At 42.4% G+C, this 15,781-nt stretch overlaps 3 protein-coding genes and 1 long non-coding RNA gene across 4 annotated transcripts in view; 2 read left to right on the top strand and 2 right to left on the bottom strand.

The window, feature by feature from the left end:
• Positions 1–396: 396 nt before the first annotated feature.
• tmem242 (transmembrane protein 242) lies at positions 397–3,791 on the bottom strand. The gene is made up of 4 exons (XM_088998020.1): positions 3,677–3,791; positions 3,370–3,470; positions 2,203–2,340; positions 397–919 (listed from the first exon to the last, which is right to left on the bottom strand). The coding sequence occupies exons 1-4, from the start codon at positions 3,771–3,773 to the stop codon at positions 809–811; spliced, it is 447 nt and encodes a 148-aa protein (XP_088854146.1). The 5' UTR covers positions 3,774–3,791; the 3' UTR covers positions 397–808.
• A 951-nt stretch (positions 3,792–4,742) lies between these two features.
• Positions 4,743–12,408, bottom strand: syt11a (synaptotagmin XIa). The gene is made up of 4 exons (XM_088998738.1): positions 12,154–12,408; positions 10,174–11,123; positions 8,683–8,803; positions 4,743–7,228 (listed from the first exon to the last, which is right to left on the bottom strand). The coding sequence occupies exons 1-4, from the start codon at positions 12,185–12,187 to the stop codon at positions 6,918–6,920; spliced, it is 1,416 nt and encodes a 471-aa protein (XP_088854864.1). The 5' UTR covers positions 12,188–12,408; the 3' UTR covers positions 4,743–6,917.
• LOC148896989 (uncharacterized) lies at positions 7,126–8,825 on the top strand. Its single transcript, XR_016115298.1, has 2 exons — positions 7,126–7,259; positions 8,636–8,825. It is a non-coding gene; the product is annotated as an uncharacterized LOC148896989 (long non-coding RNA).
• A 227-nt stretch (positions 12,409–12,635) lies between the features above and the next one.
• LOC148896987 (uncharacterized) overlaps positions 12,636–15,781 on the top strand; it is a 4,273-nt gene continuing 1,127 nt past the window's right edge. The window contains exons 1-2 of the mRNA XM_088998498.1: positions 12,636–13,526; positions 14,790–15,061. Coding sequence (XP_088854624.1) covers positions 13,478–13,526; positions 14,790–15,061 — 321 coding nt within the window. The 5' untranslated portion in view covers positions 12,636–13,477. The remainder of the gene's footprint in view (positions 13,527–14,789; positions 15,062–15,781) is intronic.

Genomic DNA, 15,781 nt, shown 5'->3' with positions numbered 1-15,781 from the left:
AGCTAATAGATAGCAAATATTGAGATTTAGGACTACCATAAACATTCTACTTCTTTCTTTCCTTTCCTCTTACCTTCATCACATCGCTACTGTGAAATGTAAAAATGTGAAATGAAATGTTCCTCCACTGCGAGATGAATAAAGCTAAATCCCATCCAATCCAATATCAATAGAGTATTAGAAACCTTACACTCTTCTTTCATCAGAATTAAAGGCTAAATTCCTAAATTATATAGGTCTGGAGTTATATGAGCTTGAAATGAGGGTGGTTGTTCAAAATACAAATGCAATACATACAGTAAATATTGGTTTATATCACTGAAGCTAGAACTAAAGCGCTAACATGGAAAAAAGGGAAATGCTGCCCCCTTGTGGAAAAGAAAAAAAAACACTACCTGAGGGCATGACTAGCGCTTTATCGGCACCCAAGCATGAAAAAACAAAACCGGCACAAATTCGGGAATGCCGCTCTACGCCATATTTTCAATTCACGAATACATTCATGAATGGCAGTGAATAAGTTAACATTATAAAGTGTGGATCTCGGCATTATTGAGTTTTTTTTTTTCTCGGTGGCCATGGTTGGTGGTCATGTTTTCCTGGAGTTGATACCCACTCTGTACTTTCGCTAGCCATAACTTTAAAACATATTGAAGCAGCTCCTTTCAGTTTAGGCTCGTGTCACAGCGCTATTGCAGGAGATGGCTAACACCAACAGGAAACGTTGCCATATTCCCGACAAGCGCCACAAATTCGACGGTCAGTCAAATCCTTTCAGTTACGTGCCGACTGGCATCATTCCGTTTGGTCACTTGGACTTGAAAAGCGAATCGAGGTCCTCCGAGGCGCTCCCTGGCGCCACTTGCGACTTGGGGATGGACGGGAACAACGACGCCATCTTGTGTCTAAAGTCGGACAGCTGAAAGAAAAGGAAACGTTGAGAGGTTGCTTTATAATAATACATTTCATTTCTAAGCGCCTTTCAAAACTCTCGAGGCCACTTTATAGTCATAGGAACAGTTTTTCTGTGGGTGAGCAACGACAGCCACACGCGCCAGCATTCACTCAACCCGGAAGCTAGCTAGCTAATAGATAGCTATCTCGGCCTTCACTCTATTAGCTAGCTAGCTTTTTATCTGAGTTACTTCCGGGTTGTGTGAAGGCTGAGATAGCTATATGTTAACTATGTATTAGCTAGCTAGCTTTGTATCCGAGTTACTTAGCTATCTATTAGCTAGCTAGCTTTCTGAGTTACTTCCGGGTTGTGTGAAGGCCTAGATAGCTATCTGTTAGCTATTAGCTATCTAGCTTTCTATCCGAGTTACTTAGCTATCTATTAGCATGCTAGCTTTCTATCCGAGTTACTTCCGGTTTGTGTGAAGGCCTAGATAGCCCTCTGTTAGCTATCTATTAGCTAGCTAGCTTTCGATCCGAGTTACTTATCTATCTAGTCGCTGTCTTTTCGCTAGCTAGCTTTCTGTCTGAGTTATTTCCGGGTTGCGTGAAGGCCTAGATAGCTATCTGTTAGCTATCTATTAGCTAGTTAGCTTTCTATACGAGTTACTTAGCTATCTATTAGCTGTCTATTAGCTATCTAGGTTTATAACTGAGTTACTTCCGGGTTGTGTGAAGACCTAGATAGCTATCTGTTAGCTATATATCAGCTAGCTAGCTTCCTATCCGAGTTACTTAGCTATCTATTAGCTAGCTAGGTTTCTAACTGAGTTACTTCCGGGTTGTGTGAAGACCTAGATAGCTATCTGTTAGCTATATATCAGCTAGCTAGCTTCCTATCCGAGTTACTTAGCTATCTATTAGCTGTCTATTAGCTATCTAGGTTTATAACTGAGTTACTTCCGGGTTGTGTGAAGACCTAGATAGCTATCTGTTAGCTATATATCAGCTAGCTAGCTTCCTATCCGAGTTAATTAGCTATCTATTAGCTGTCTATTAGCTAGCTAGGTTTCTAACTGAGTTACTTCTGGGTTGTGTGAGGCCCTAGATAGCTATCTGTTAGCTATCTATTAGCTAGCTAGCTCTCTATCCGAGTTACCTAGCTATCTATTAGCTAGCTAGCTTTCTATCTGAGTTACTTCCATGTTGTGTGAAGGCCGGAAGTAACTCAGATAGAAAGCTATATAGCCAGTAGACAGCTAATACCTCCTTGGTGGTGAATTTCGAACAAGGGGGAAGACGACATACGCTGTGGACGCCGAGTAGCTTCCACACACCCAGGCTGAGTAGGCCCACACCGCAGCACGCGTACACCGAGCCGCGGCCCAAAGCTCGCAGTGCTAACGCTGCACCGCTCTCTGGAAGCGCCGCCGTCGCTGTGACGCCCTGAAATGCAGACAAATCAGGAATTAATCAAACATGAAAGCTTTGAAGGATTTCAACAGGAGGTATTTCTACCAGTTAGTTGTAATCCAAGCATTTCCTACCACTGAGGAATATTTTTCTAAAATCTATTTTTTAAATCAGCATGGAAGAGAGTCTCAAATTTTTCAAATTCAATAACTATTAACTCATTCACTGCCATTCCCAAATTTATTCGGGAATTAAAAATATAACGTAGAGCGCCATTTGTTATTGTATTTTATTTATTCTTGTATCTATGCTTTTCTGTGACTGTAAAGTGTCCTTGAGAGCTTTGAAAGGTGCTTAAAATGAAACGTATCATGATTATTATTATAAAAATGCTAACCAAAAACCTTTTCCCTTTTCAGCTGCTCTGCCCCCTAACTCTGGAACTCACTTCCTCCCAACATTCGTAACATCGATTCTCTTCCCACCTTCAAGTCCCATCTCAAAAACCACCTATTTAGAGTCGCATTTTCTGTGTAGCTCTTTCTCTTGTTCCTATTTATAACTGTATGTTATTTATTGTATTCAATTTGTGATTGTATTTTATTTATTATAGTACCTATACTTGTCTGTGACTTTAAAGTGTCCTTGAGAGCTTTGAAAGGCGCTTAAAATGAAATGTATTATGATTATTATTTATTATTATCCATCCTCGATACCGCTTATTCATTATTATTATTATTATTTTTATTATTATTGAACATATGGCAGTGAATGAGTTTAACAAAATGCAATAGGTGAAGTGGCGTTAACTCCCCATTTGGCTGAACATTGACTATCATCGCCCTACTTGTATTTTTTTTCAATTATTTTTGACCCAACTTTTTTGTTTGCGCAAATACACCTTGCTTGGTGGATTGATTAATTTTATTGTTGTGAAAAATACGTTAACCCAGCCTGAAAAAAATATATATTTGGACATGACAATAATCATTGTTGTAATTATCAAATGACAAGGATGTCGCCTAAAGCAGGGAGTGTATGCTAGCATCAGGAAAAGACGACCTTGCTGAAGCAGTCTGGATTGTTCTTCTTGGCCAAAGCCAAAGTGGATCCAAAACCTGCAATTAGGCCCAGTGACGACACAGCCGCCAGGAAAACGGCCCCTGCGCACCAGAAGCAAAATAATAATAATAATTCAAGACCCCTTTAAACATAAATCTCAATGCAAAGCGCTGCCCTCAAACGTGTATTTGTGGGCGTGTGCGCGACACTGTACAGCAGTGACATTCGCCCAAAAAGACAGACACGTTAAAAACCAGAAACCAACCCTAAATGTGTTGCCGATCTAGAGAAACGTTTAAATCTTCACCATGAATCAGTTGCAGTTTGTCGTCCTCCTTATTTGGAGACACTTGGACGACGAGCTTTTCATCCGCTGCGGACATGTCACGTTGGTCCGTCGGCATCACATGACCGGATAGAAACAACACCCGGCATTATGAAAATAAATAAATTTGTCCACCCAATCAAAAATCACGATTAAAAAACAGACGATCATCAATACATACAACAAAATATTGTTGGAGTCAAAATAAAACGTTAAATAAAGAGAAAGAAATAAAAAAAATGAGTGTTTTCTTTTTATCATATACACTGAGTACATGTATGGTCAGGTTCCATTCTCACTAACTCATTAAATAAAAGTTTATATCGATTTTAAATTTCATAAAACTGTAGAACAAATGAAAAACATCGACCAAAATAATTGTGAAGAAACTTACCAAAACATGTTCTTATAGAATCCAAGTGAATCATTCCATAATTTCTGAGTGGAGTGGCAGGGTGGCCATTTTGAATCTTAACGTCCTTGAAATATGAACTTGTATCAGATTTTGGGGCTGAACATTCACAACGTTTTTTTTTTTTACCACAACGAATAACTCATATAATGCGGTCATAGCAACCAAGAAGAAAATTGACACACATAGATAACATCAGCAACAACATGCAATTGAAACTATTGTTAAACACAGCATAATGTATACTTACTTTACTTGTATGCCTCAGCAGCTCGTCTATGTCTCGCTCATTCAAAACACATTAGCTATCCAGTAGCCAGATAGCAAGCTATTAGCTGTTCAGGTGGCTTGCTGTTAGCTGGCTAGCTGTTGGCTATCTGGCTATTAATCAGCTAGCTGGCTAGCTATTAGCTAGCCTTCCATCCATTTGAGTCACTTCGGGCCGAGTATAAGCAAGGATGGCGGTTAAGGAACGGCCCAATTGTTAGGTTACAATGTCGTTGCAATAAGGTCATTATTTAATCACGTTTAGAATCTTAACCTAACAAGATAGATATCAGAAGTGCATCTATGCTAATGCTAAGGTGATGTAAAATCCAAAGTAAAAAAAAAGGAAGCCAAAACACAAGGTGTCTGGCTAGCTTGTTTTATTTGCACGTCAAGGGGGAGGTTAGCATCATTTGGGTGTACAGCAGGAGGGGGGGGGGGGGGCGCTCAAAGGCGCTGAAAGCTTTCAGGATATCAGATAGGTAGAAGTCAAACACCGATACAAAAACCACGCGTCAAGTCTCCACGTTGACGTTGAGTTTCAGGGCTCAGTCGGCCATCGAGACGGTTAGCATCGTTCGCGGGAGTATCGGACGGACAGACGCGGTGGGTGGTGTGCTTTTCAAAGGTGGGATAATATTTAGGTAGCAAATGAGAAGATTAGCTTAAGGAATCATTCACTCATGCCGTACTCCTGAATTATTATCCATGCATTTTTGATATCGAATATATCGAATAACTTCGACTCACGATAACTAAATTTGGATCGAACATCATCATCAACCATACAACGTACTGTACAAAAAAATCTTGCGACGACGATGAGAGAGTATTCGATTCCTCATCGCTAATTTAGGATACTGTAAAGAGGTTGTCATTAGCAACACAGCCAAAGATTTGAAGCTATTACATCACACGCGGGGTTATGACATCATCATCATCAGGGAAATATGAATAGGAAAAGCTTCTTTGAAGCATTTGGAGGCATGTCATGGGCGTGATGTTAGCTTAGCATTGCGATTAGCGTCGCCGACAAGCATGGCTCGTCAGTTGCGAAACAAAGCGACGAAAGAAAACGTAAAAGGAAGTCATTCGTGTTAGAAACAAGCACACGCATGGATTTATTTACATGTTGGAACCCTGCATGCGAGCGACCGAGACAACATGGGAAGCCATTTTGAGCATCCTGACAACACGGGAAGCCATTTTGAATATCCCGACAACACGGGAAGCCATTTTGACCATCCCGACAACACGGGAAGCCATTTTGAGCATTTTTGTCATATCCATCTTAAGGTCCAGGTGAGTGCGATTCTACGCATTGGATTAGCGCGACAATTAGTTAAATTTTTGGATTAGCGCTAAAATTAAAATGTGTGACATAATTTTCTAACATATCACATGAAAATTATTATGTATTGTACCTCCAAACATGTACACTCATAAGCATCATATTTGGATTAAACTCATTCACTGCCATTGTGACGTGGATTTTGGTTTTTCTTGCGAGAGGTGCCGATAAAGCACTGGTCAGACCTCTTGAAATGTTTTTTTTCCCCTTCCACGAGGGGGCAACATTTGCCTTTTGTCCATGTTAGCGCTTTGTTACAGCTTCATACGTTTTTAGAGTATGTAGAGTAGTGTATTGTATTTTGTACAACTGCCCCCATTTCAAGCTCAGATAACTCCAGACCCATATAACTTAGGAATTAACTCTTCTTTTCTTATGAAAGAAGAGAGTCTAAGGTTTCTAACGCTGAATTTAATGTTGATGTAGTCCTAAAACTGTCCTGTGACAGTGTAGTGACTGAGAGTTTTGAAGGGTGCTTGTAAATGAAATGTATTATTATTCGCTATTTCTTAGCTAGCTAGCTAGCTTTCTATCTATTTGAGTTACTTCCGGGTTGAGTGAACACTGGCGCGAATGGCTGCCGCTGCTCACCCGCACAAAAAGATCCCGTGACTGTGAAGTGTCCTTGAGAGTTTTGAAAGGCGCTTAGAAATTAAATGTATTATTATGATTATTCTATGGATCCTGCAATTTGCGTGAAAATGACAAAAACCCTGGCACTGGAGTGGACGGACAACTTTTTGGTTTGGACATCGTCTACCAGTGAATGAGTTAATGACTCAAACTCTCTAATTTGAAATGAAAACTCCTGCATGGACCTTGAGCTGGATTTTAAGGAAAAAAATGCTCCCAAAAAAGTGATTTCCGTGACGCTCACCAGCAGGGGTCGGCAATCGGCAGCAAAGCATTGTGGGAATTGTCCGGATTGTGATGAGGGGAATGCTGAAGGGAGCTGTTGGTGTTTTCTTCACAAAGACATGCAATTCACTGCATGATGACAACACCGACTCTTGTTTTTCTTTGTCAAAACATAAGCGCACAGGCACACACATACACACACTCACAAATACACACACACACACACACACACACACATTTCGTAACAGACAATGCTTTGTGTGTGTGCTTTGTGTGTGTGTGCATGCGCTAGCGAGCGCCGCGCACTGGTCAGTTTTGCCGTGGGTGTCCAACGCTCAGTACTCGCTGAGGGTGTGCCACTTGGAGATCTGCCGACGAGGGTTTTCGCAGACCTCCCGCCAGTGGGCGGCGCCAGAGGGCAAAGCACCGTGTAGGCCCAAGAGCAAGCGACCCAGGACTTCGTTCTTGGCGGTGCGGTCGAAGTCCACCACCAGGAACTCTACGGAGATCTCGGGGAGAAGCTCAGGGGGGATGTCGTAGATGAAGGATTCGTTGAAGACGGGGTTGAGGGTACATTTTTTCACGTGAGTTTTCTTTTTGGCGATGCGCTTGCGGCCGTAGAAGACGTTGACTTTGACGTAGGGGTCTGTGGACGGACGGACGGACGGACAACACAGGCAAGCATTAGCGTCCAAATTTTGTAGTCATGCGGAAATAATTCATGTATTAATTGCGTGTGATTTTGAAGTCAAGGAGCGACAGTATGTTGGAGTCAGTTGAGGAGCTCCATTTAGGCAAATTGATTAACTTATCCTGTGACTATAAAGTGACCTTGACTGCTTACTTTTTATTGGTCACTCTCTTACTCAAATAACTAGCTATCTAGCTAGCTAGCTATATAGCTATCTAGGTGGCTAGTTTTCTAGCTAGCTATCCATTGGCTATCTATTAGCCATCTACTAGCTGGCTGGCTAGCTAGCTTTTCTATCTATTTAGCTTTGTATTAGCTATATACTGTAGCTATCTAGGTGGCTAGCTATCTAGCTTGCTATCTGTTGACTATCTATTAGCTATCTACTAGCTGGATAGCTAGCTTTCTATCTATTTAGCTGGCTATCTATTAACTATCTATTAGCTAGCTAGCTTTTTATTCATTTGAGTTATTCCGGGTTGAGTGAACGCTGGCGCGTGTGGCTGCCGCTGCTCACCCACAGAAAAACTTAATCCGTGACTGTCAAGTGACCTTGAGAGTTTTGAAAGGCGCTTATAAATGAAATTTATTATTATTATTATTATTATTATATATGAAATAATAAATGAAATGTATTATTATTATTACTTGGAGCATCTTCTCTAGTTTCTGCACATTTTTTGAGCAATAAAAACAATAAATTTGCTTTTGTACTTAACTCATTCACCACCATTCGCAAATTTATTTGGGAATTGAAAATATGACGTAGACCGCCATTCCCGAATTTGTTCGGGTTCTGTTTTTTCATGCTTGGGTGCCAATAAAGCGCTCGCCATGGCCTCTGGCAACGTTTTTTTCTCTTCTTCAAGGAGCAGCATTTTTTCCATGTTAGCACCTTGCTCCAGCTTCAGCTGTTGTTAAAGCGCTAAATAAATCAATATGTATATATTGCATTTTGTACAACCGCCCCCATTTCAAGCTCAGATAACTCCAGACCAATCTAATTTAGGAATTAACTGTTTTTTCTGATGAAAGAAGAGAGTTTAAGATTTCTTACGCTAAATTAAATGTTTATGTCGTCCTAAAACTCAATATTCTGTGGGTCCTGCAATTTGCGTGAAAATGACAAAAACCCTGGCACTAGAGTGGACTCATTTTGCACATCGTCTGGCAGTGAATGAGTTAATGCCAAGGAGTCATTTGAGGAGCTCCATTCAGGCAAAATGATTCATTTGGAGCATCTTCTCCAGTTGCTGTGCATTTTTTTGGGCAATGAAAACAATACATTTCATTTTGTACTACATTTCAGAATATGCAGTTTCATACTTTTACATCAGTAAATGACTTCAATCTTCATTTCAGACAAGTATGTGTATTTGTACGTGAGGCATGCGGCCGGCCGAACTCACTGGCAGACAGGCCGGCGATGTCCATCTTGGGGAGGTGCCGAGCTTTGAGGACCACCACGCTCAGGCGATGGGAAACCGGCTGGTAGGACAATGACGCCAGCAGCTCGCCGCGATTCTCGCACTGACAACACAAGGGACAAAAATGAAATAAAAATCACTACCTGTTTCCATCACGTCAGCGCCATTTGACTCCACATGAGTTAAAAGTTAAAAATTATTTGAAACGCTTTGGAATGTTTGCTTGTTTACATTACATTACATTGTTTGCATATGTGGAACTGTTGCGGCTTGGCTTGGAATTGAAGCGGATTTACAATACGTGGGACAGGAAATGTGAGATCATTCGTAAGGTGAATTTGTTCAGAAGTTGCTTCAGTGCTAGATTTTGTATAGAATGTATGTTTAAGGCTTATATAAGTATGTTTAAGGTTTATATAATATTGTGAGTAAACTTTGAAAACAATTCATGGTTAGGGTTCCTGTTACATCATAAATTATGACAGTCGCGCTAGCTATCAAGCTACCTACATAGCTATCTATTTTCTGTCTGTTAGTTGTCTATTAGCTAGCTATTAGCTAGCTATTAGCGATCTAGCTGGCTGTCTAGCTAACTATCTATTAGCTAGCCAACTAGCTAGCTTTCTATCTATTTGAGTTACCTCCAGGTTGAGTGAAAGCTGGCGTGTGTGGCTGCCGCTGCCCAGAAACATTTGTCCCGTGACTGTAAAGTGATCTTGAGTTTTGAAAGGCGCTTATAAATTAAATGTATTATTATTATTATTATTATTATGATGATGATAACTTCTACTTCTGGGTTGAGTGAACGCTGGCTCCTCTGGCTGCCGCTGCTCACCCGCAGATTTTTTTTTCTTATCCTGTGACTGTAAAGTGTCCTTGAGAGTTTTGAAAGGCGCTTATAAATGAAATGTATTATTATTATTATAACAATTTCTTTTCATCAATAGATGCTACAGCTTTGTGTTTGCTTTCAAAATTTAGCTTGTAGCAGACGTGCACATTTCACCATGACGTCCCTGATCCACTGGTGAAAAAGACACTTTCATCCTCACCTCTTTCATCTAGAGCTGCTTTATGCAACAAAGAAGGCATAGAAAGTGCTTACGATTGAATGACTGTGTCTTTGTGTTGTCATATTTTGTTATGCCATTTTTTGTTGTTGTTTTGATTTCAAGATGGCGCCACGAGAGTAACTGCCTTTACAGCAGTTCCTGTATTTTGTTTTTCGACTTCTTCCTTTCTTTTCCTCTAACTTTCATAACTTTGCTGCTGTCAAATGTCAATTTCTTCACTGCGAGGCTAATAAAGGCTAATCCAATCCAATCGTGGCTGTTGTGAGTTCATTGACCCAAAAAATGGGCCTCGTCAGCGCAGTTCAAATTAAGATGAACAAAAGCCGCTCAGTCCGTCGCGGATGAGTGTCGTCGTGGCAACAGTCGGCGTAAACACCGTGACGACCGACGGCCGCCTCACCTGCGTGTTCCTCTTGGCGATCTTCTGGCTCAGGTGGACCCGGCCCGTGCTGGGGTCGACGCCTTTCAGCGGCACCAGAGCCTCGCCGATGACGTCATCGCGGGCGAAGCGGTCAAAGCTGAGAACCAGGAAGTGCAGCGTCAGCTCGGGCAGCGAGCTGTAGGCCACGCCGTAGAAGGTAAAGGTCTCGTCGAAAAGCGGATCCTGGGTCTTCCGCAACACGCGGGTCTTGACGCGATGTTTCTTCTCAGGCAGGACTGTCATTTTGATGTAGGGGTCCGAACTGCCCGCCTGCTCGTCCATGGCGGGCAATCCCCGAGCGCCGACCACCGTGACCACCAGGGCCTTCTTGGGGAAGTTGTAATCCACGGCCAGGCTGACGGTGCCCAAGCCGGCTTCCGTTTCGGCTTCGGAGGAAGCGGGGGTGAAGGGCGACGCCGTCTTGCTGCTGCTTTGACTGCTGCCGGCCGAGCTACCGTCCAGGCAGCAGTAGTCTGCGCGCACGGGAAGCGCGCGCTCCAGGTGGGTGGGTCCGGATCGGGCGTTCGGACCAGATCCGTCGTGGGGTCCAACCCCAGCGGGCACCACCAGGTGGCTCATCTGAAGCTGACCCGGGACATCCAGGACGTTGTTCTCCGCGTCCACCAGAACCATACCCCTGGCCCCTGCCACGCCGCCGCCGTCCCGCTCGGCCCACCCGGCCCGCCTTGCGTTACGGACGATCCTCTTGCTGCTGCTGAGCGCTTCCGGGTAAATGCTGATCCCCTTCAGCATATGGATGAACTTATAGGGTGGATCCTCAGTGTCGCAGTAGCGGTCGCTGTGTAGCTTGTAGCGACCGGACGAGCGCAAATAACGTCGTTGGCAGAAGGACCAGAGCAGAAGTGCCACGATCACCACCGCCACCAGAACGCCCGCGCCCAGGAAGCCCGCCAGGACGGGAGACATGGCTGCAGCATAAACAGGAAGTGAGATGATGCTTCATGAGAACGGTATGATGGGGAGAAGGAGGCTAGCGGGAAAGGGTGGCGCTTCTAAAGCTCTTTGACAAGCATTCCTTGTCCTAATGTGACACCACACACACACACACGCATACAAAATCAAGCGCTTCCTTCATTCACAGTCAAATGAATTCGTAGCTTGCAAAGTGCTGAAAAGAACCAGCTCGTTGCCTAGCAGCGGTGCACGCACACACAAACGCACCACATATTCACACGCACAAAACAGTGGCTATTTTGGGAATGAGTCAGTATAATGGACCAGTTAAACCTCATATAATTTTTTTATCTATCTATCTATCTATCTATCTATCTATCTATCTATCTATCTATCTATCTATCTATCTATCTAGCAAATAGAAAAGTGCTATCTATCTATTTCTCTATATATTTTAGGCAGCACGACGACTGTCAAAATGTTTAATTAATGATCAGGGGATCCATAATGCCAAAATATTTCCCAACACAAACAGAACGAACGATTCAGTATGGCGAAAACAATGACGTCATTACACGGAGCTATGGCCGCACCGAGACCACCTTGTACAGACATGACGTCACCCCGACATTTTAGGATGCGTCGGGACGGCAACGTGTAAGCCTAAAAGTAACGAAATATATGATATAGATTCATATATAACGTATTTTACAATCTAATATATAGGGGCGAGGGTAGACAAAATGTTCACTTAAAACAAAACAAAAAACTCGTCGTCATTTAGACGTTCAAGACAACGAAGGGAAAGCTGTTAAATGTTTAAAAAAAGCGGGAGACCATCGAAATGGCGGCCGGTCGTCGACTGGGTGTCGACCGCTGCAGGTGCGATTCAAATGACAGCGAGCCTTGTGGGAATCCGAGCGGGGAGCAAGACAAACGACGACATTGTCGTTTGTCATGCTCCATTGCGCCGAATGTGTCAAGCTAGGCCCCGGGGAGGCGACGCCCAGTTGGCCGCTACCAGCTTGTCCTGGATTCACTCACCGTACGATGGTCGCAGATCCGTCATGTCCGCCATTTTGTGACAGGATGGGAAGCGCCCAGGCGACTGACAAGAGCAAGGAATGAAGGAGGGAAGGAAGAAGGGAAAAAGGAAGAGGAAGCAGGCGAAGCGCTCGTTATCCTTCACATTCGTTGGCAAAAAGACGACGCTGCTCGGGTCCAGTCCGGTCGGGTCCGGTTGGGGCGTCGTTTTACGTCGTCTCTCGCCGACTCAAGTGTTGATGCTGCTTGGGGGGGTAGGAAGGATGCAAAGGATACAGCGAGTCTGCGCACTCCGGCCGCCGCCCGACCGAGATCCTCTACTACGCACAATGCACTGACATCCCACTCGTACTCATTTCAAAAAGACGTTCCAAAATGTTTGTACATGATCGAAAATAAACGTACTTGAGTGAAGAAAGCCCCCCGTGGGATTAAAATGTATATTTTAAGTGTGTCGATCTGCCCAGGACAGTCACATCCAACTCCAAGCCAAGGGCAAAGTTGAAACAAAAACCACAGTTTGGAATTCACACAACATATTAAAAAGGAAATAAACACAAGCATAACGGACTAGTCTTGTGGAAACCAAAGAAGAAGAAAAATAATCAACAAAATAAAAGGGAGATGAACATAATCTGAAATATGAACCCACAAGCAGGCTTCAACAACCTAAACTTTTACTTTTGGGTTTGCGACGATTGTGCCATTGTAAACGATTCACAACAACGATTCACAACAACATTGTACATTATTTTCTAAAAAATTGATTTTAAAAAATCTTACTTTTGCTGATGATAAACAGATTAGTAAATTGATGGATGAATGGACAGGATAAACGAATAAAACACCAAAAATGAAAATAACATTTAAAAAAGAGGAATCGTGTTGTCAATTTTCAACTTGACGCCCATCACTAATCTCTTCGCTGTTTGACTTTCTCAAAATCAATTCAAAACGAAAATGAAAATAAAGGCGGCGCAACGAAACCCGAGCAGAGTGAGTCATCTTTGCAACATCCCGGTGATATGAGGCCTTCAAGCCCCGCCCACTTTCCGCATCATCACATATCATGACGGGAAAGAAATGCAAAAAAAAGTACTTTTTAAAAAGGGAAAATGCTGTCAGCATCACTTTCGATTGATCTTAAAGTCAGTTCCGACCCACCTAGCATACTTTCTCATCTTTCATACTTGTATATGAAATCATCTTCTTCCCCTTTTCTACTTCCTTATTTTCATTTTTCCTCAGCCCAGAAGAGGAAGAGCAACATTTAGGTCCAACCCTTTCGGTTTTTATTCTCCACTAGTTTCTTCTGGCTGTCACCATGATTTTTCCACACTCCAATGTCTTGTTAGTTTTACCGCTTCTGACAGGTCAGTGACTGACGTGATCAGCCGTGTGTATGTTTAGCGCGGTGCTTCTGTATTCGTGTGTTTGTATTTGTTTACTTACCCAGAAGTAATTTACATTTCTCAAATGTGCAAAATGGCGGGTCTGTAAAGCACTCCGGTACGATTTGATTCAAAGATGGCTAAGGAGGCTACTTTGATGCCACGCACTGATTTAAACTGGCGTTCATTCCTCCCTGAAAAATAAATAAATAAAAACAAAAATTAATCAATATGCCCTTTTGTTAAAACAAGCCTCAAGCTCAAATAACATTCATAACATCCCAACTCCTTTCTGAGTTTATCATAACAACACAAATAGATATTCTACGCAGAAGATAAAAAATATATGACTGTTATTCCAGATGGATCCTTCCCCGCCTATGTCGTTGCGCAACCATTTTTGTTCAGTTTGAGGCTTAAAAGATTGAAGCACCACAACATAGTTGCCAATTAGCATTAGCACAATGCTAGAGGGGCATTTATTTTAGCAATTTGGGTGAATCAAATACATAAAGTGTAGTTAAAATAAGGTATATTGTTTGTAGTTTTAAGTCTCATCTCATCTCATCTCATTTAGTTGAAAAGTAAGTTTTATGGGGACCTGGGAACGGATTGTTCTCGTTTTAATGGTTTCCTATGGGAAATTAATGTTTGGAATACACAGTTTTAGCCTTACACACACTTTCTGGGAAACAATTAAGTTCGTAAGCATAAGTATCACTGTATATGCAAATTTAAGTGATACATTACTAAAACATAGTCTTCATGATTTAAATACCACGCCCCTGGATGGCCCAAGCACCAACATCCATAAAACAAGAGAATGTAGACATTTTAATTGGTTGTCCTTTCCATGAACTGATAGATTTGTAACCCAAGCTAATGAGCTCTTACTGTGAAGAAGTTTACCAAGTCGTAAATTAGTCCAAGGCCAGAGCTCTTATGTGAAGATGACAGTTTAACAGGTTGTGTCTGTTCACCTCAGATTGACCCCAGGTGTTCTGTGCTTCCATTGTGGGCCTTGTGTTCGGTGGATAACTAAGCTTGAAACTTTTAAATATGATAGCTTGTATTCTGTCTATTGTCTATCAGACGCACCTTGCCTTTTATAATATGAGCTGTGATTTGACATTTTGCACAACACACACACACGCACGCACACACACACACACACGTACGTATGCACGCACACACTCATTTTACCACAGTGTTGATGAAACGTCCTGTCTCTACGAACTCCTCTAGATGACGATCGGATGAGGGTGCAAAGCTCCGCCCCCCGGCTTGTGAGCAAAGGCGCCCTGGTGAAGTTGACTTGCGTCTCCAAGTGTTCCTTCCACGGTGTGAAGGTGCGTTGGCATCAAGATGGCCACCTTCTCTCGGAGTCCAGCCCCACTCTCTGGCTGACAGCTTCACAGTCGGCTAACTTTTCTTGTGAACTGGAAGCCTACTCCAATGTCAGCATGTCGCCGCCCTACAGGTTGAATGTAGAACAACACAACACAGGTAAAAGACAAGTTTATTTTTTTCCGGCTCATCTGTTCTTGGTCATGTTTTCATATACAGTGATACCTTGGCTTATGAACTTAATTGGTTCCCAGACAGTGTGGGTAAGACGAAAAGTGTGTATCCCAAAAAATAATTTCCCATAGGAAACCATTAAAACGAGAATAATCCGTTCGCAGGTCCCCATAAAACATAATTTTCTACTTTCTAATTCCCTAAGACTTAAAACTACTCAAAATATACCTTATTTTATGTATAATAAATGTGATATGGTATTATAATTAAATAAATAAACTGTACTATATAATAAAGTCATTTTATTTACCTTTGTGATGGTCGTTGATGGCTTAATGGAATGGAGTGGCCGTGATTCCTTGTAGGTGCTTTTGCTGTGATAATTTTATCTAGTTCCTCACCAATTGTGTTCTGTTTAGCTGGCTTGATAGCTTTTTGCATCAAGTGTACAGATGGCTTGTGCGGGTTGTTTGTGGAACCTGATTGATGGGATATTTTAACCTTGCAGTCTACACTCTCCCTTGGAACTATCAAAGTTGAAACACTCTCACTGTCGTATGTCGTTCTTGACCAATCACGTGGCTTTAACGAAAGACTGCGGGTGGGGAATAGAGGACAAAAACAGTCAGCTGCCATTTTGTTGTTAGAAGAACGGGCTCGTTCGCGAACGACACATCAATCATTGAGGCAGCCCCGTGTACGAAAAAAGTTCGTAT

The sequence above is a fragment of the Hippocampus bargibanti genome, linkage group LG06 (assembly GCF_051943395.1).
Source record: "Hippocampus bargibanti isolate YZ-2025 linkage group LG06, ASM5194339v1, whole genome shotgun sequence".
Classification (NCBI taxonomy): domain Eukaryota; kingdom Metazoa; phylum Chordata; class Actinopteri; order Syngnathiformes; family Syngnathidae; genus Hippocampus; species Hippocampus bargibanti.
The sequence above is the reverse complement of the archived record's forward strand: the minus strand, read 5'-3'. Positions and strand labels throughout refer to the sequence as shown.

Coding starts and splice junctions, on each gene's coding strand:
- syt11a (XM_088998738.1), bottom strand. CDS start 12,187: ATGGCGGACATGACGGATCTGCGACCATCGTACG. Junction 8,804..10,173: donor TCGCCAAGAGGAACACGCAG/GTGAGGCGGCCG, acceptor TTGTGTTGTCAG/TGCGAGAATCGCGGCGAGCT. Junction 7,229..8,682: donor CATCGCCGGCCTGTCTGCCA/GTGAGTTCGGCC, acceptor GTCCGTCCACAG/ACCCCTACGTCAAAGTCAAC.
- tmem242 (XM_088998020.1), bottom strand. CDS start 3,773: ATGCCGACGGACCAACGTGACATGTCCGCAGCGGATGAAAAGCTCGTC. Junction 3,471..3,676: donor CAAACTGCAACTGATTCATG/GTGAAGATTTAA, acceptor TCTGGTGCGCAG/GGGCCGTTTTCCTGGCGGCT. Junction 2,341..3,369: donor ATCCAGACTGCTTCAGCAAG/GTCGTCTTTTCC, acceptor TCTGCATTTCAG/GGCGTCACAGCGACGGCGGC.